At 40.6% G+C, this 18,433-nt stretch overlaps 3 protein-coding genes across 12 annotated transcripts in view; 2 read left to right on the top strand and 1 right to left on the bottom strand.

Annotated features, from left to right (window-relative positions):
* Positions 1-237: 237 nt before the first annotated feature.
* PEX10 (peroxisomal biogenesis factor 10) lies at positions 238-8,012 on the top strand. 3 transcript variants are annotated; one of them, XM_076356169.1, is made up of 6 exons: positions 238-379; positions 698-778; positions 1,407-1,702; positions 2,493-2,668; positions 2,974-3,109; positions 6,596-8,012. In XM_076356169.1, exons 1-6 carry the CDS (start codon positions 274-276, stop codon positions 6,665-6,667), a joined length of 867 nt encoding a protein of 288 aa, XP_076212284.1. In that variant the 5' UTR covers positions 238-273; the 3' UTR covers positions 6,668-8,012. The 3 variants fall into 3 exon arrangements, with proteins under 3 accessions (XP_076212284.1, XP_076212283.1, XP_076212282.1); XM_076356168.1 differs by having other exon boundaries at positions 1,296-1,702; positions 6,600-8,012; XM_076356167.1 differs by having other exon boundaries at positions 1,296-1,702.
* Positions 8,013-9,225: 1,213 nt separating this feature from the next.
* Positions 9,226-17,286, bottom strand: RER1 (retention in endoplasmic reticulum sorting receptor 1). Of its 7 annotated transcripts, none has more exons than XM_076356171.1 (8): positions 17,231-17,286; positions 14,311-14,390; positions 13,908-13,993; positions 13,250-13,354; positions 11,991-12,090; positions 11,432-11,510; positions 11,190-11,325; positions 9,226-10,317 (listed from the first exon to the last, which is right to left on the bottom strand). In XM_076356171.1, the coding sequence occupies exons 3-8, from the start codon at positions 13,986-13,988 to the stop codon at positions 10,228-10,230; spliced, it is 591 nt and encodes a 196-aa protein (XP_076212286.1). In that variant the 5' UTR covers positions 13,989-13,993; positions 14,311-14,390; positions 17,231-17,286; the 3' UTR covers positions 9,226-10,227. The 7 variants fall into 7 exon arrangements, with proteins under 7 accessions (XP_076212286.1, XP_076212287.1, XP_076212289.1 ...); XM_076356172.1 differs by lacking the exon at positions 17,231-17,286 and adding an exon at positions 16,714-16,932; XM_076356174.1 differs by lacking the exon at positions 14,311-14,390.
* A 581-nt stretch (positions 17,287-17,867) lies between these two features.
* The window catches only part of MORN1 (MORN repeat containing 1), a 55,581-nt gene continuing 55,015 nt past the window's right edge, over positions 17,868-18,433 (top strand). The window contains exon 1 of one of the 2 annotated variants that reach the window (XM_076356260.1): positions 17,868-18,070. The gene's annotated coding sequence lies outside the window, so the exon portion shown is untranslated. The other variant, XM_076356261.1, reaches the window with a different exon arrangement.

Here is an 18,433-nt window from a genome sequence, read left to right as displayed (position 1 = left end):
GAGGGGAGCCCGCCAGATAGGCCGCCCCCAGGGAGCGAGGGGGCACCGCAGCCAACGGCTGCCGGAGCGGCGCCAACGGTACGGCCGCGCAGGGCAGCAGCCGCAGCGCTGAGGAGGCGGAGGAAAAGGGCTCCCGCCCCCTCACGAGGCGCCTCCTCAGCCGCCCGCCCTCCTCGCGGGAGGTCCGCAGTGACGCAACATCCCTGCGCCTCCCGGCGCGCGAGCTGCGCACCGCACCGCCTCCGCGCAGAGTTACGTCTCCCTCCGCGCGCGATGGCGGCGGCGGGGCCGGCGCAGCTGGTGCGCTGCGGGCAGAAGGACGAGCTGTACCGGAGCGGGCTGCGGAGCGGGGCCGGCGCCGCGCTGCACGGGCTCGCGGGTAACGCCTCCCGTGGGGGGGGTTCTCTCCACCCCGAGCCCTGCCGCGGGGCCTGGCCGCCGGGCTCGGCGTTGTGGTGGGCGGGCGGGAGGGACTGCAGTGACATCGTCGGTGCTCCGAACTCCGCCGATAGCAGCGGACCCCCCCCCCGCCCCGGCTCCGTGCTACCTCGCAGCTCTCGGATCGGGTGATGGAGGCGGGCCGATCCATCGCGGGGGCGTTAATCCAGTGTTGGAGCGCCTGGGAGAAATTCCGGGAGAAGGGCTTAGATCCGCATGCATTTCACGTCAAGTAACTGCAACGATCCCGATCCCTTAGGTGCCAAGAAGTGGCTGGAATGGAGGAGAGAGATGGAACTGCTTTCTGATGTAGCCTACTTCGTCCTTAGCACTTTGTCAGGTAACGTGCCTGGTAACCTCGTATTTAGCATTTCTCCTAACAGTGTGAAAAACGAGCAGTCTGTCCTGGGCCGCTGCTATTGGCGACCGCCAACTGGAAGGAGACTGCTTGACAGTGATTGTCTGTAACGGGGGGGGTTGGTTTGTTTGGTTTGGTTTTCTATAAATGCCTTTTACTAAATATGAAACCACTAAATTGCCAGAAGTTTGAGTTCAAATGCAGCAGTTTATCAACCCAGATAAATGTTCTTTTAAAACCAAAAGTTCTTTATTAAAAAGGGACGCGTGGCACTATGAAAAAGTATCTCTGCTTTAAGCCTAAACCCATTGCAGATGCTGATGCTGCAGATGCTGATGTAAACATAACGCTCACCTCATTCAACAACAAAAAATGCAACTATTTCTGAAACCTGATGTGTTCTGACCTGAGCCGCCTGTCACCACTGCTCAACCACACAGAGAATGTTACTGCAATTGCCTTCTTACCCTGAATGTTTTCTGTTACACGCATTATTTAGGTTATCAGACTCTGGGTGAAGAGTATGTTAACATTGTTCAAGTTGACTCAACCAAGAAAAGGGTACCTTCTTTTCTTCGACGGGCCATCTTCGTTTCTCTTCATACTGTAGTACCCTACTGCTTAGAAAAGGGATTGCTGCATCTGGAACATGAGTTGCAGATAGAACCTGATGAGTCCAGAACCTCGCAGAGCAGCCCAGCACTTGGCCTATCCAGTCGGACCTTAATACGAAACTGGATACAGAAAGAAGTTGGGGAGCTTACAGAACAGCAGAAGAAAAGAGTCTTACAAATTGTGTATGTTCTTAAACAATGCATACCTTTGCTTCATCGACTACATCTGGCAGTATTCTACATAAGCGGCGCTTTTTATCACCTGTCTAAAAGAATCACAGGAATCACGTATGTAAGTGGATGTGTTTCTTGTTTGAAGATGGTGTCCACTGCAGTATTTTGGGCTCTTTTGGGATGCCATGTGTGTAAAAGGGATATAGAATTTGGCTGTAGCTGATTATAATATGGGCAGCGCAGACTGGGTGAGGGGGAAATCTTTCATACTGTGTAGAGGGGTTATGAGTCCCTGCAGTCGAAAGGTTACAGCTAATGAACGTGAATGCACTGTCAGAAGTTGTAACTTCAGAACACTAGTCCAGTCTGTCTCCTAGAAATACACGAAAAGTGAGAAGTGGCTTAATGAATCCATTGGAAATACTTACAGTTTTGAACAAAAATCAGTACATGTTTAGATAGCATTTTTCTATATGAAGAGCTCAATTTCACATGGTCTTTTCAATAAGTATCTTTCCAAAAAACATCAGCCACTGGCCCAGAAATGTGTATAGACAGAAGACTCCTCAATGATTCCCAATGTCAATGTGGAAAAGATGTGTTTGACTATTTGTTCAGAGCTACATAATAAAACCAAACCGATTAAAGCAGCAGTTTTGATGGACAGACAGACAACTCAAGACAACTGATCCTTGCACAAACAACAGTTAAGCATAGCCTGACTGAATGAGATGTATCCAGGACACATTAGACCTCCTGAGACAGCAGGTTGATAAGTCCTAGAAACGTGGCAATTTTTTGGACAGAAATGACAATCCCAAATCAAGAGTTTATTGATATGGGGGCGGGGGGGCATAGTTTCATAAAACCGCAGCAACAAAACATCTCTATTTCTGTGAATTATGTAGCTGCATTTTGGAGGACTACAAGGAGAAGATCAGAGTATTCGATCAAGTTACAAGTTTCTTGGAATAATTTCACTCTTCCATCTTCTTCTAACAATTGGAGTTCAGATGTACAGCTTCAAACAGAAGCAGAGAGCAAGGCAGGAATGGAAACTACACCGCAACCTAGCTCATCAGAGGTATGATGATTTTTACTTACTAGTAAAGAGGTGGAAGCAATGGTGGGAAATGTAATAGCTTTCATGAACAGGGAGAACACTGGAGTGACACTTTGACTTAAGTTAGAACCTGATGTAATGTAACACTTGATGCATTCCTCACTGTTTTAAGCATCTCTTAGATCTCATGCTTTCCTTTCATGTTTTTGAGATCTTCACAAAATGGGTTAATACTTGAAGATGGGGTTTACTTTAGGATTGTGTTACCAAATATTTCTTACAAGCAGGCTAAATAAAATTAAGTAATATGTAACTATGTTAACTAGAAATACGACCAAGGAAAAAACTACTGGGCGCCACTCCCACTGCACTTTGTGTTTGGAAGAACGGAGACATACAACAGCCACACCTTGTGGCCACCTGTTCTGCTGGGAATGCATCACGGAGTGGTGTAACACCAGGGTAAGTAAAGCAGGACAAATGGAGGCTGGAAGGGGTAAACGTGATGAAATTTCTACTTAAAATACCTGTCAGCCTGGGTGTTGAAATAATACCCTTTCTCTCACTAAGGTACCCAAAATCTCCACATGAGAGTTTACCAGGACCTATATATGTGTTATTAGGATAGAATGACTATGCATTACATAGACGAGGTAAATAAGGAGAGCAGTTTTCTGTCCCAGCCATTGAAATGCAATTGGACTACCGTGGAAGTCAGACATGAAGATAATCCCTTTATCTACAGACCTAGGGTATAATTCTGACTTCAAAAAAACCCCAAAAGTTATAATGTTCTGAAGCCTTCTTCACCTGATTTCCAGTAAAAAGGAATAAATAAATTACAACCAAACTGAGCTAGCTCTTATGCATGTTATTTTAAACTTGGATTTTGCTCTGGATTAATGAAATACAACAGAATTTTCATCCATTAAGGATTTTATAGACATCGTGGAATAAGACGTTGTCCATTTATTTTCTCTAAAGAGTGAAAACTGCTTGCCAGAAAAAAGGCATCAAGTGTTACTCACAAATAAAATCTTTGCCACAGAGGCTATGTCCGTGCTATAACTCTGATGTATTACTGCAGCTGTTTTAGAAATGAGTGGTGTGATCTACTTAAATTTTCCTACGCCGATACTAGTATGGCTGTGGTGTAACAGAATCAAGCAAATACAACTTCTCAGAGAATTTCCTTAGGATCCAAAATTGATCTTGACACTAAAATCAGTATAGCAAGTCAAAGGCCTATATTTAAATGCACCAAGGTTATACCTATGCAAGCTGTTAAGTTCTACGATAGATACACCATTTGAAGACACAAACTAGAATGCAACATGCAATGAGCTAGTGCCTTTCTAACACCACCCTGACACAAATCAGGGAACATCAAGAGTCACTTCAGATTTGCTTGTAAAGACCTAGCCAATGTTCATCAGTCTTGCCTGAATGCTGTTGGAAGCTGTGGTAGAAACTTCCATCTAGCTGCAGGGAAGGAGTGGTAATCTACTGAATTACTCGATGTGTTTTCCAAGGTTGTGAAAACAGATGCTTTTCTCATGGGGTAGTTAGATTAATTTAATCCTTTTAAAAAAAAAAAATACAGTTTGCCTAACACAAACCATACTACCCGCCCCTCCAGTTCGCATTTTTCAGCTTATCAGCTGTTTGTTTCTGAAAGAGAAACGTAAGGGAGGCAGCAAACGTTACCAAGTTTCAGCTGGATGTGCAAGTTCACTACTGTGACACAGAACTGAAAGCTAGTGGGGGCTCCCTTCAGAAAACCAACTCGCTAGGCTGGGAATGAGTGTAACTGAAGCAGGTACCTAAAGAGTGCCCCTTAAACTGAAACTATCCTGCTAGACTGTAACAGAAAGTGTTCGAGACCATTTTCTTAACCAGATAGCTATCAGAAGAACTGAGTTATTAGAGGAACAGTTCCCGTACACAGATTTCCTGTCACAGTGTTCAGAATATGATATTTGATGAAAAACATAAGGAAGATTGTTGAATATCCTTAATGCAACAATATTAACTCCCAAGTACTGCCGCCTTATCAATCTGAAATTAAAAAGCAAAAAACTTAGTCCACTTTAAAATCAAGTGGGGGGGGATAAATCACTCAAAGCTGATAATTAGCAAGGAGATGCAAAATGCATTTGTATCTACCTCCCAAAACTTTATTTGGGCTTTTATAGTTTCCAGTAGGAAGCTGAAGCATCATGAACTAAAGTTTTCACACACATTTTCAAAGTTTGATTAGAATAAGTTAGGTAAATGATCCTTTTGCAGTGTGGCCTTATTCAAGTTTATTTGGTCCCTTATGTGGTTGGGCATCAATTAAAAAAAGTTGTATTTGTAATCTAGAATGAAGATTAGTCCTCACTTCCCGTAACACCTCTGACTGGAAAATTAAGGAAGAACTTCAAATGAGTTAGCATTACAAATTGCCCTGCTGACTCCCTGCTTGAAGTATCTTCAACTAATGTGGAAGGATTAGAAATTTGAATCCAACAGAAGTACACTTAGAAGGCTAAGTGTAGACAATTTCAGTTGTTAGTTTGCGATGTGAGTACTAGCTGACAATAGAGCTATATCTGTTAGAGGACATTTATTTTGGGCCATTTTTTTGCACTGTTGTCCACTCTAAAGCTATCCCAGGTGCATGTATCTGTAGGTAGACAGTATTAAAATTGTATTACACAGTGATATTTCAGATCTGAAAACATCCATTCACCATAATTGCATCTTTACCTTATTCTTTGCCCTAAATGCTCGGTGACTAATTTACTACTCGGAGAGCAGTTCAACATCCATGGCATAAGATTTTTTGTTTCAGATACAGAGACTTAAGCTTATTTTTTCTTAACGCTGACAACAATTGTTACCATTTTAGTAACTTTTAGTCTTTTGGAATGTGCTGACCTAATAAATCCTTTGACTCTCTTACTGGATTCACCAAGTGAAGATACAAAAATTTAAGAGCTCTGATTTAGAGAACTAAGAGTATCTTATAACACACAGTATCTTTAAACACTACTTCTAGTGTACATGAACAAAAGTTTCCTCATACTGGCTCTAACTGTATTTTTTTGATTCCACCTGTTAGCAAAATTAACTGAAGAAGTAGTATTGCCACCTAGATTAAAAAAAAAAAATCAAACAAACACCAAAAGAACCGTTAAGAATCCATCCAGTTTGTTTTGGCTTACTGCTTCAGGAAATGCTTGTTAAATAGCAGGTAAAAGCATGGCCCTTGTTGGGAAACTGCTTACGATAAACTCAGGACAAAGCAACTGAGAAAAACTGCCCGCAACCCTAAGACAAATGAACTCTGCAATGAAACTGGCCTGTAATACACTTGAGTAAAAGCATGCATAATGCAATACTAGGTATTTTGGGTAAAGATGGCAATAAAGAGACTAGCAGTCTGCTATTCTAGTTCAGCTGCACGTAACAATAAAGGAAATTATTTTTAGTATGAAGAAGGAAAATAAACCACAAATTACCTCTGAAATTAGTATATGGCAGCATTACTTAGCAATATTCAAGGGTAATAGAATATTTGAATAAAACATCAGCGACCATTTGAGCGATTTTGCTAGACAGGCTTTCTTCCTTGAAGGTGCAAAGGAAGTGACCTCTGAGAGGTCACTTGCACCTAAGACGAAGAAGTTACTTCCAGGTGAAGGTGTTGTATGCTGTGTACAGTGACCATGGTTTTAAGGTCATATTTTATGCACCCATGTCAGTTCAAGTTGCTCTTTAAATTAGGCTAGCTTAGAATGCTTTACATGGTTAAGCTTGCATCACAAACTGGACTGAAAAAAATGTTTAATTACGGATGCTGATTATTTCCTAGAAGTAGCTAAACAATTGCATTTGGATTTTTTTTTAAACTTTTAAATACAGCAATTCAGTACATCTATCTAATTTCTCTTCTTTTTCTAGACAGAATGTCCACTGTGCAGAGAGAAGTTTCATCCTCAGAAACTGATCTACCTACGTCACTATCAACTGTAAAGGAAAAATCTCTTCTGTTTCACAACAAGGGCCTCGGCTCTCATACCCTTTATAAAGTTGTCATACAGCTTGAGTTAGTCCAAGAAAGACTTTATTATAAAACCGGTAACTGCCTGTGCAAGGCACTTCATTCCTGTTTTACAGAACAAATCTATTTCTGCCTCTACCCTTCTGTTTCTTCTAACATGGTTCTTGACCATATTAAAAATATGTCTCTCTAAAAAGTGCTTAACACAAATGTAATAGTTTTCTTCATGTTGGGCAATGAAAAAGTTAAATCTGATTCTCATTCTCTAAATGTAAGTGTGGATAATGAGTCTTCCAACCTTTCATAGCATGCTTAAGGTATTAGTAAAATTCTACAATTTCTAAGACTCCCTTTCTCCTATAACATAATGAGTCCGTGCTGTAGACTTCAGGGGAAAAGGACAAAAGCTGTACACAAATCCTTACTTTAACTGCAGTTCAAGTTCTGATGATAAGTGTATGTCATGTACCACTCCATTTTCGTAACAAGGTTAGCAATAAAGCAGGTTTCCTTGATTTGGCAAACTGTGAATTTCCCTTAGGTCAACAGAAGCAACAAATGCAAACCCACAGTAATGCAGGCTACTCTGCACCCTGATCAATTAACATCCAGCTTCCAAACTCAAAGCTTTTCTATCACTATTAGATATCAAGACTTTTCATCAAGTATTCTAGACAGACTATAGCAATGTAACAAGTGTTGTTTCAAAAAAGCTCTAGTACGTATACTAATAGAAACTAAGCTCAACTATAAAATGTTAGTTTTCTAACACAGCTAAAGTTTTGTCTGCGTGGTGTTTTCTACAGTCTAACACAGATAGCGAAGAAGCTGACTTCAGCCGTGAGACCCTCTCCCCTCTTTAGGGCAATTGGGGCTATTTCAGCTAAGCCAATATTTTAGAGTATAAAGGAGGCGGGATTCAGCAGCATCACCTCGTCAAGGTTTATTCCCTCAAGTTATTATTAGTTCCATTATACAAGTATTCGGAGCAGCAGGGAAAAAGATTGTTAGTTGTTAACAGATCTTGTCATTCTTGCATGATAGAAAATGTACAAGATGAATTTATTTGTATTCTTTAAATACAGATGGGGAAAAAAAGCCAGATGATCCACTCTGTGGATCATGAGTTACAGTTTCAATAAATCTTTCACAAATGGCACTGAATATGGACTTGGGAGTGGCAGGGGGAGGCATGCTACAGTAAGAGCACTTCTTTTAAGATGGTTATTTGTACTGCAGAGATCCTGGTTAGCTAATTAACAATTAAATCTCCAAGTGTTATCATAAAAACTCCAATAAAATTAGTTTAACTTCTCATTATATCTATAAATGGAATTAAAAATAGTTGCTCTTAACTGCGAACACTTCATCAGTACTGTACAAAAGTGATTTCCAGAGCTGCAAAACCATCCCTTTCTTACACCAGAAAACTTTCAGGCATCCCTCACCTATTTAAAACTGTTAAGGCAACTGTGGAAGAAAGATGGTCCGTATCATGAATCAAAACACGACTACCTAAGGAAATCACTGCCTGATCTCCTTATTAAGAAAATAGTAAGGAAAAACATGTAGTTGCACATAAAAACAAATAGGAAGCAATCAATGACTGGGAAGTACCTGTGAAGTTGTCAAGCCAAGTTTTTCATGCATTCTGGAAGGGTAATTTATTTTTAGCACTTGTAAGTGATAAAAATAGAGCAATGCTTAACAAAATGCCATCAAACTTGTCTGGCCGTTGCATGCTGAGTCAGCTAGGGAACTATACCATTGCCCCAACATCATCTACAACCCATATTTGAAAACAGTTAATCGCACTGAATGCAGAACATCTATGCCTACCTAAGAATGAGAAGGCATTAATCTAAAGCTGCCACTAAAGTTTGAAATTAAGTGGAGGTAAAAATGTCTAATTTGCAATGGATGTCGTTAACACTCTGTTGTTTAGTAGGAGTCATCCCAGTTGCTAATTTTAACATTAATAAACATAATAAACATATTTTTCTCCCCGATTTCCCCATATTATTCAGAAACTCCAGCAAACCTGAAGACAGCTTCTCCAAGTCAGGGCTTTCAGACTTTTAGGCAACTAACTGCAAGCATCCATAACTGGTACTTTTATAAGGCCCTTTTTGGATACTGTTTCCATAATTTTAAATTTTGACATTACTAGTTTCCACACTGCTAATAAAACAAACACACACAAACAAACAAAACACAACAGGTCAATGTGAACTAAAACTACCTGTCATTTTCCCAGGATTACTGAAGGCTGGATTCCAGAGCTCCATAATGACTTCATTTGACAAAATCAGATGAAATACATACATTTTCCAATTAGGTGTCTGTTGAAGTTGCCACTATTGTCCATTCAGAATCTTCAAAGAGCTAATCTTTTCCTACTTTCTGCAAGTGAATGCTCCCTGAAGAGTTGAAAAAGGCATTGCATGAAGATAAATTGAGGGTAACCACTATTGAAAAGGAGCCATAAATACTATTAGATCAATATATGTATATAAAGATAGAGAACAAGTAAAGGGGGACACTGTCTTTTAATAAATTTTGGAATTAAAAAGTCACTTAATAAAACTGCAGTTGTATCACATGAAAAAGTTTACATGCAGGTCATTTATCTCCTTTTTTTTTCCCCATAGAAAATGAAAAGCTGTGTTAAAAGCCACACCGTTTGTCTGCTTTGGCCAGTTTGGGTATATTCTGAAGGGGCTGCATAAAGTCAGCTTAAATTAATCAAAAAACCCTTAAGTATGAAAGAAACTCCAACTAATAACAATTAAAATATATATATTTATAATTCCAGGTCCTCAAAGGAAATTGTGATAGAGTTTGAACAAAGTTTTGAGTCATCATGAAAGAGCCCGATTTTAGCATCTGCTAGATGTAATGGTGAAACTGGCATTAAAACCCAACACAAATGAGTTACTTTAGAAGCTATATGAGTATTTTTTCCCTACTGTAAAACCCATAATTTAGTAGATTTCTTATTCCTATCTATATTTGTTTGGTTATAACTCAGTAATACCATGCATTTAGGAAACTGGCTTAAGTTCTGCATCTATTTAGGTCTACTGTGTTTTTCTATGAAAATAGCACACGGCCACGAGGCAGAAAACAGCATCATGTGTGCCATCTTATATTTTTCCTCCACATATGTGCACAGCACTTCAGGGTGATATAGAGCAGGAGAACTATGTAAAAATATCCAACTCTAAGCCATTAATCTCTCCAGTGCAGTGGACCTTGAAAGAAATACATTATCCCAAATCCATGGGATTATCCAAAGTTTCTCCAACTTCTTACAAAAGATAATAAACTCAATGCAATTTGGTTAGAATGCCAGTTCCTTCAAGAAACTGTATTTCAGATAAAAATAGCAAGATCCTCTTAAAATGAAAATTCAACTGCTTTGTCACCACTCTGTTAATCATTTTTTATGAAGAAAAAAGGCATTGTTACAATGGCTCAAAATCGTTCCTTTAGTTAGAAGTAGAATTGATCAACAGGTTGATTGCATCTTCTAGCTAGCAAAGGTCTTTCCCACATCTTCTTTCCCTTTGTATTTCCTCTTGCCATGTGTGAAGGGTATATATCTGTACTTTATCATGTGCTGTAAAGAGAAAAGATCAATTTTTGAGGCAAGAAACTTACCTAATATTTACAAAAATGTTTTATAATACACATTGTAAACGACAAAGTCCTCTAGAAAGACAGTTCTTCAGTATTGTAAAAGTAATGAAATAGCTAATCATACACCAGTTTACATCGAAATAGGGGTATGAGCCCAATCTTACACATCTCAAATTTGGGTATACCCAACAACTTATACAGCACAGTGAAGATTACCGATTGGGGGATCACAGGAAACTGGAGAGAGCATAGAAGTATTAATTCTTTACTACCCTTTAATCTTTAATTTACAACTTTGAATAACAGTACCTATCTAAAATCCTGCATGTCTGGGAAAAAAATTGGTTTTCCTTTTAAAATGCCAACAAACTAAAAGTAATTTGTTAAAAAATGGTCTGAATGACTTGCCTATGTTCTTATTCCCCTTCTCTCCATCTACTTTCTTGCATCAACTTGTCAGAACTTCCCTTTTCACCCATCAGAGATCCTACAAGACCTCTTCATTAAAAATAGCAATAGTTAACTGAAGAAAGGAAGTGGATAAGAAATTATAAGACTCATCCTGTATAAAAAACAGATATTGAATTCTAAGATCAAAGCCTTTTGAAAGCAAGCATAAAATTTTGTAATGTAGCATATGAAGACTTCTTTTACAAAGTATTTTTGTTTCACATTGTCAATATTTGCTCAAAGTTGCAACTACTGTTCAAATGTTAGTTGTTCAAGTTCCTCTAGTAAAGAAGTGTGTGCAATACATTTAATACCTCTGAAGTGCTCAACTGGATGGACAGTTTGGAACAATACTGTAAATTCTGACATCGCAAATGCTACTATCTATTCTTGGCAAGTTACCTTGATTTGCCTCTTCATAGTGATACAAAATAGCATAATGAAGTACATCACAAGGATTGGCCAAAAAACAGGAACGTTGAAAGCCTCGAAGAATGTACATGCCATAGCAACCAGGATTCCTTTAGTGGCAGAGTGCCTTAAAAATAATATTAACAATTAACCCTTCAACCCCAGCTACCACTAATTTGATGCAGATATTTATATTTTTCAAAAACAGAGCATGGCCAGATGGATCCACTCACCAGAATTTAAACTCTGGGAGCCTTCTAATGAAAGGCCGAAATTCTTCATTTTGCCTTGTAGGTAAGGAAGGACCATCATCTGAAAAAAACAGAAAAAAAACCAAAAAAAAAAAAAAACCACAAACCCCCTCACACTAATTTTCCACACTATTCAGACTCCAGATTTTTAATTTTTATCTTTAAGAAAAACTTTCAGTTACACATAGATTCCAGTTACAGTGGCTGTTTTAATGTAACTTAACATCGATTTCCCAAAAGAAAATAGATAATAACTCAAGTGACCTGGCACTCATTTCTGTTATGGGGAGAACTTAAGTCACATAAAACTTCTTTCAAAACATAGAAAACTAATACAATATGGAATATGTTCAAGTCTTGGGGGAAAAAAAAAAATACAAATTTTATAGCAACTCCTGATGTTAAGTTGTATAGATTTTTTGCAAGTCTAAAAATACAATGTCATGCTAAAATTGCACATCTTTACACTATTGTATCAGACAAAAAGAGCTGGAAGTTTGACTAAGTTCAAAATTATCGCAAAATGAACTATTCATCATACCTGAATCTTCCATTAAAGAGGGGTCTACCTTTGGCGACAAGAAAGCTATGAAGAGATTTAGATGGTAGATTCCCAAGGCATATGTCACAATGTACCAACCCTGAAGCAGGGAGGAAAGAAGAGCTAAGATTAAAGTCTTCCTGAAAACCATTTTCAGATACTGATTCTTCAACAAGATTAAACAACCTGGTTTTTTGCTTCCTTGAGACGTGCTTTTCTACATCCTCACATTAACATGAAAAGTTTTCTGGACTTACTAAAAAAATATTTTAAAAAGTCTTACTGTATAAAATAAACATTCTGACTCTATGAAAAGATGAAATCACCTTTATGGATCTATTTCTTTTGTTTGTGTACTGACAGATAACATAGGTAACAGTTTTCATTTAAAGCTACCTAAACACTGACTAAACTTACTGCAATACAAATAAACAAGGTAAAAAAAAAAAAAATCTATTAGCCTTTTTAAGCTACAAGTTTTCTAAGGTATACTACTGTAAACCTAATATATTAATCAAAACAAGCCTTAGAACATGAGAGTAGTGCAAATCCCTCAGGTATTGACGGATTTAATATGAAAGCTTTTCTCAGGCATCCGGTCTCTATGTTCAAGATGTAGACATCATAAAAAGCAGCATAAAAGAAGTAAACAGCATAAAACCATCACTTTTTTAATCATCTTTCCGGGCTTCAGTCTCTTAAATCTTCGTATTACTACTACCTGCACAGCTTTCACAGTCAATCTGTAATCTTCAGTTTTTGGGAATAACAATTATGAAGTTCTTAATTGAACTGCAGATTAGCATGAATTAGAGGCATCTGATTAGAGGAGAAATGGTCTGCCGCTGGCCTGCAGTGATAAAAATGCTGAAAGAGCACTTCTTTATGGTTTGCATGACAGAAGGTAACCACTGGCTCCTCAACATGCTTTTACACAGCTTAAATAAAAGTAAAAGCTTAATTGCAACAGAGTTTTCAGAGGCTTATTATGTAATTTCATCAGAACTAATGGAGTATTTGCACTTTCTGTTGCCATCAGATTAATATTCTCAAGCATTTGCACGTTCTCCGTTCTGAAGCAGTAAGTTTAACACCAACAAGATGTGTTCTTTCTTCAGACTAATTTACCTTCTACTGTGTGCTAAATGATACCATATGTAATTCCAAAGTAATACCATACTTCAAAAACTCTCTAAACACAAAAAATAGAACAGTAATGATATTTAAAACTACTTTAGCAGTAAACCCAGTTTTCTTACCTGCAGTAGATAAACTCTAATCATGTAGATAAAACTCAGACCCAAAGTTACAATCCATCGCACTGCAGTATAAGGAGTAGATTTGTCTAACCAGGATTGGTAGATCTAGGAAGAAATACAAAGTGTACATCTGTGAAATACATGATGCACAATGAATAATGTTTATTACAGGGTAGAATTAGAAATAGTAAGCATTTGTTAAGAGTATTTTGGGAAGGAGAGTAACACGAAACATTTGTATTCTTTATTACAAATAAACTTAATTAACCATAAACGTACTTACAAGCATTTGAAGAGTTCTGTATTTTTACAAAGGCAAAAAAAAAAATTTCCTAATGCTTGGGGCATCGTAAAGCAATTTAAATTTTCAATATTTTATGCAAGTTTACTTTCCTTAAGATGAATCTGACATGAAGTCTGAAGTCACTCCTCATTTTTGACATCATATATATTCACTGTGCAATGTCACATATACGTACATCAAATAGTCCACTAAGCTATGTGTTATAATATTTGTTATCTATTTTTAAAAGGCTTTGAAGGAAATCTTTTGTACAGACTTTAGTAGTTCAACAACCCATCCAAAAAGTAATGAGTTGAAGAAGCTGCACTGAGATCTGCTTCTAATGGAGCTGGAAAAACCCTACAGAAAACCAACCTGTCCAAGTCTTGAGAAAAATCTATAGACCACAGAAGGCTTTCCATGAACAGACTCACCAATACTGTCCCCTTCTGACATGGTTGCTGTGGAAACAAAACATGACACATAGGTAACATTTAAAACAAAAATCTAAGCTCAGTGAAGCTTTACATACATTATCTGATCCAGCATTTACATATGATACTCTTTTGGATTGCCCTGTTTGAAACAAATTATTTTTAATGAAGTATTCTTAAAGAGAGGACATTTATTCCAAAAGAAATTAATTTCCACAAGAAATTGTCAAGAAAGCAAAGAACGGGGTATTTTACAAAGGCAAGACGGGATCCAAGCCATTTTAGGGAGCGAAAAAACAAGTCCATACAGAAATGCAGGAATGAGCCTTGTTAGATATCTTCACCTTGATAAGGCGGGAGCTGAGTTATAACATCTAAGCATTGAGATATGAACTGCAGCACCACCCTCCTGTCACCTCAGTTTCTAAAGGCAAAGAACAAAACCAAAATAAGTATTTTTTTAAAAGCTGCTTAGGATTTTTAAGTACTGAGTAACTAGAGAGCGAAGAAGTTTAAGTTCAGGACACTGTACACGAGTGGTTACAGACAAAAAAACCTCTACCGTAAGTACCTAAACCAAAACACTGCCCACTGCTGGAATTATTCAATGACTTTATCTGTCTCTTGAACAGGAAGAGCTTAGCAGTCACAGAAGAGTTTTATGCATGAACAAAATTGTATAGTAAATGGGCCAGGATTCTGAACTCAGGCAAAAAATTAACCAAGGGAATTATTTTTTAGCACATGCTTCTGCTACCAATTTAAGAACTTTACTTTTCTTTTCAGTTAAGCTCAACTGAGTTTTACAGTTCACTTCAAGATATAAAACAAACAAAATAAAATGGATTCTAAACAGAAACATTTTTGCCACATCACCAAAAGCAATCCCTGACATTACTTCCTGGAGCCCTCATTTGTGGGTGGGACTACATAACTCCGGGATAGCGGGAGTACTTTCAGCCCTATACTAATATCTCAAGAGCCTCAGATGATAATAAAGATACATGAAACATGACTGAATCAGAAAAAGTTAAATTATCTTAGATGCTGCAATACAGTGACTGCTGCAAACAATAATTTGAGACCAAGGACAATCTGGGGAGGCACAGAACCTTAAAGTTGTATATTTTTTCTGTAAACATCTGAAAACTACATCCTATGGAATAATTAGTAAGTAGAAGAAAGTAGTCCTGTTGACAGTTTAAAAGATAAGGGGATTCATTATGAGGCTTCAGGAGCTGCAGCCCACTTTAATTCAAGCTATAGCTAAAAAGAAAAAAAATCAAACAGAAACTCATATACTATAGACTTTTTCATTACAGGCAAAAGGAGGTAATTATTATTCTCCCCATTCACTGCACTGCAGAAGAAAGAAGTTACTCAGCATTACTAGCTGAGCATAATTTTGTGCTTTATTTTGTTTTTTTTTTTAACGTCCTGAAGTATGAAGCCATAACAAAAAGATATTCAATCTATTGATCAGATAGCAATTCTCCAAAGATCACGAACATAAAAACTCTCCTGTTCTCAAATTAATTTTACAGACACATCCGTAGCAAATATGGGCTATAAGTAGACCTAACATTACAATCTTGTATATGGTAACCTACGCAGATCAAGTGAAGAATCACATATGTAAGGCTACTGATGGCTTTACAATGGAGTAGGCATTTTGCTTGGTGTAAAAAATTACATTATATGTGATTATGTATGATTGTTTATCATACAGACAGTTCTTCTATAGCAGACCAAGAAATACAACTAGCTAATACTGCCTGTTTTACTGAAAAGAAACCTCTCGCTGGCTCAGTTTAAGTAGCATAGACTGAAGTCTATCACATGACGTAGTTTAAAATTTAAGTTAACGCTTCTTATCACATTAAAACTTTACTGAAAGAACATCTGCAATTAGACGATTATCAAGAAAAGTGATCTTTGGCATTGCTTTGAAGGCAGTTTACAGTTAAGAACACAAGCCAGATCTCACTGTTTTAAGGGAATAATTCAATCTAAACCGCAGGAATCTCCCTTTCATAATGTAACATAAGACTTTACCATTCAGCATAATGAGTTACGATAACCTTTCAGCCATTTCAGTAAAGCCAATAATCAGAAAGATATGCAAAGATTAATATAACAAACAATTAAATAGTTTGCTGCTAGGAGAATACAGACTGCTACTAAAACTAAACCATACTAAAACGTTTTTCTCTGCTGAAAAATACCCAGCAGGCGAATGCATGACCTTCAACAACTATGCTTTTTACCACAATTGTTATGGTAATATCATTACAAGTACCACTGCATCGCTGAGTTCTTAAAAATGACAGGACCTGGGGCAGTAAAGACATTTAACTTACACCTCACGTTGTCACACACAGAGAGCTACAGAATTTTCAGACAACTCTCTGATCGTAACATAGATTTTTCTTAAATTTAAAATACAAATGAAGAATGTAACCAGCAAAAACACATTCCTGCTCATGCAAGTTTCCTTATCTCATAGAGAAAACATCTTTGAGGAGCAACGCACTAAAGTGATTTACTAATAACAGGGTGAATGGAGAATCACAGGAAAATAACCCATTGGTTGTGCAAACTGGTTTTTTATCCTAAAAACGACATCGTTTAATTTCGTCCATTACAACGGCAGGCCGGTCCGCCAGCAGCTCGCTACCGTCTCGACGGCAGGAGCTGCACGGCACCCGCGCTCCTTGCCCCTACCCGGAACCGTGGACTTCACGTACCCCGCGCCCGATTTCAGACCAAACGCTGCGGGACAAATGCAATACAAGGCACTGTGGAAAAAGGCAAAGCGCACGAAGGTTGGCACTGCTTTGGCACAGATGCCAGAAGGAGAGGCCCTCGAGGCAGGAGCAGGGCCCGCTGAGGCGCGGAGGGCCCGGGAACAGCACTAGGACAGACAGCGGCTTGGCGAGAGGGAAAACGAGCCCTCCGGCAGGCCCCGGGAAGCCGGCCCAGCGCGCCCAGCGGCGGCCCGGCGGCCCCCGCAGCCGAGAGGCAGCGACCGGCGGCGCGGCCCGCAGCAGCGCCTAGGCCGCGGATGCGGCAGCGGCGGCCGAGCCCGAAGCAGCCCCCGCGTTCTCGGAGGGGCCCCTCGCTCCAGGCGCCCTCCCGCCCGGGGGCCGTCACCGCCACCGCACCGCCTCCACGCCCGCCGGCCCGGAGGCGCAAGCTCCCACCCCTCCCGCCCTGGGCTGCGGCCGGGCCCCCGGGCGCCGACGCGGGGCACCGGCTACTCACAGACGCCCGGGCCGGGTTCTTCCTTCCGCTCCCCCTCCCCCCACTCCCACAAAACCCAATATGGCGTCGCTGGCGGGGAGAAGGCCACTTCCGGTGCCGGGGCAAGAGGGGGCGGGACGAAGACTCGGTGCTGCCCCGCCATTGGCCCCCGGGGGGAAGTGGGCGTTGCCGCCGCGCCGACCGGTGCGGAGGGAGGTGGGTGGCGGCGCGGGCGGTCTGGGGAAGCAGGGCGGGCGGGAGGGGCGGTTGCCGTTGTGGTCCCGGCTGCAGGCAGCCTCCGCGCTACCGGCGGAAGAAGCGTGCCCTCAAGGCCGCGCTGTGGGCGGGACGCAGCCAGCAGCGACCGAGGGCGGGGATGCCCTGCGCGGCGACACCGCTGCGGGTTCCGTGCCCGGTGGCGGCCGCGCAGGCGCGGGCCCGCTCTGCCGCCCTCAGGAGACGCCCCGCCCCGCCGCGCCGCGCCCCGCCCCTCACTCCCGCGCAGCCAATGAACGCGAGGAGGCTGTTGCCGTGGGCCGACGCCCGGGGCCTGCGCGGGACAGACGGCGGGACGGCGGCGGGCGGTGAGGGCGAGAGTTGTGGCGGGCGGGGCCCGGCCCGGCCCGGCGAGCCTAGGCCCGGGTCCGGGCCGCTACCACCCCCCCTTCCCACCCCGCCTCGGCGTGCCTGTGGTAGTGAGCCTTCCCCGGGGCAGACCCCGCCGCGCTGGCCTCCCGCGCGGTGCCGCCTCAGCCTGGCCCCTCGCCTGGAGGGGCGAGGACGAGTCTCCTACGACCGCCAAGTCCGGTCTCTCGTTAAGACGAAGAGACGCTAAGCCCGCGCTCCCGCGTTTAGGCTGACGTAAATACAGACGCTTTTCCTCTTACGGGTTTGCTTTATTTTCTACGCTAGCGTTCTTGTTTTATCCAAAGGTAGCGTAGTCGCTAACGCTTTAGCTGCTGGCTGTTTCTGTGTAGTCTGTAACACTTACAATGACCTTTAGATATTTAAGAGCCTGGGTTTCCCATTACAATGTAAAGCAAATATAAATAGTAAGCAAAGTAATATCTTTATCTTCACATAAATGTTGTTTATACTGAAATTTTAAAATAGGTATCCCTGAGTAAAATTAGGGCGTTTACGTTTGTGTTACTGGTTATTCAACATTCAACCTAGTCTTTCTGTATTGTTTAAATAATTTCAGTTGTCTTCTCTTTTAACACG

The sequence above is a fragment of the Aptenodytes patagonicus genome, chromosome 19 (genome assembly GCF_965638725.1).
Source record: "Aptenodytes patagonicus chromosome 19, bAptPat1.pri.cur, whole genome shotgun sequence".
NCBI lineage: Eukaryota > Metazoa > Chordata > Aves > Sphenisciformes > Spheniscidae > Aptenodytes > Aptenodytes patagonicus.
The sequence above is the reverse complement of the archived record's forward strand: the minus strand, read 5'-3'. Positions and strand labels throughout refer to the sequence as shown.

Coding starts and splice junctions, on each gene's coding strand:
- RER1 (XM_076356170.1), bottom strand. CDS start 14,246: ATGGCTTGGATCCCGTCTTGCCTTT. Junction 12,091..13,249: donor TTAGAGTTTATCTACTGCAG/GTAAGAAAACTG, acceptor TCCCTGCTTCAG/GGTTGGTACATTGTGACATA. Junction 10,318..11,189: donor CTATGAAGAGGCAAATCAAG/GTAACTTGCCAA, acceptor TTCTCTTTACAG/CACATGATAAAGTACAGATA.
- PEX10 (XM_076356167.1), top strand. CDS start 274: ATGGCGGCGGCGGGGCCGGCGCAGCTGGTGCGCTGCGGGCAGAAGGAC. Junction 779..1,295: donor CGTCCTTAGCACTTTGTCAG/GTAACGTGCCTG, acceptor CGCATTATTTAG/GTTATCAGACTCTGGGTGAA. Junction 1,703..2,492: donor GAATCACAGGAATCACGTAT/GTAAGTGGATGT, acceptor TGAATTATGTAG/CTGCATTTTGGAGGACTACA.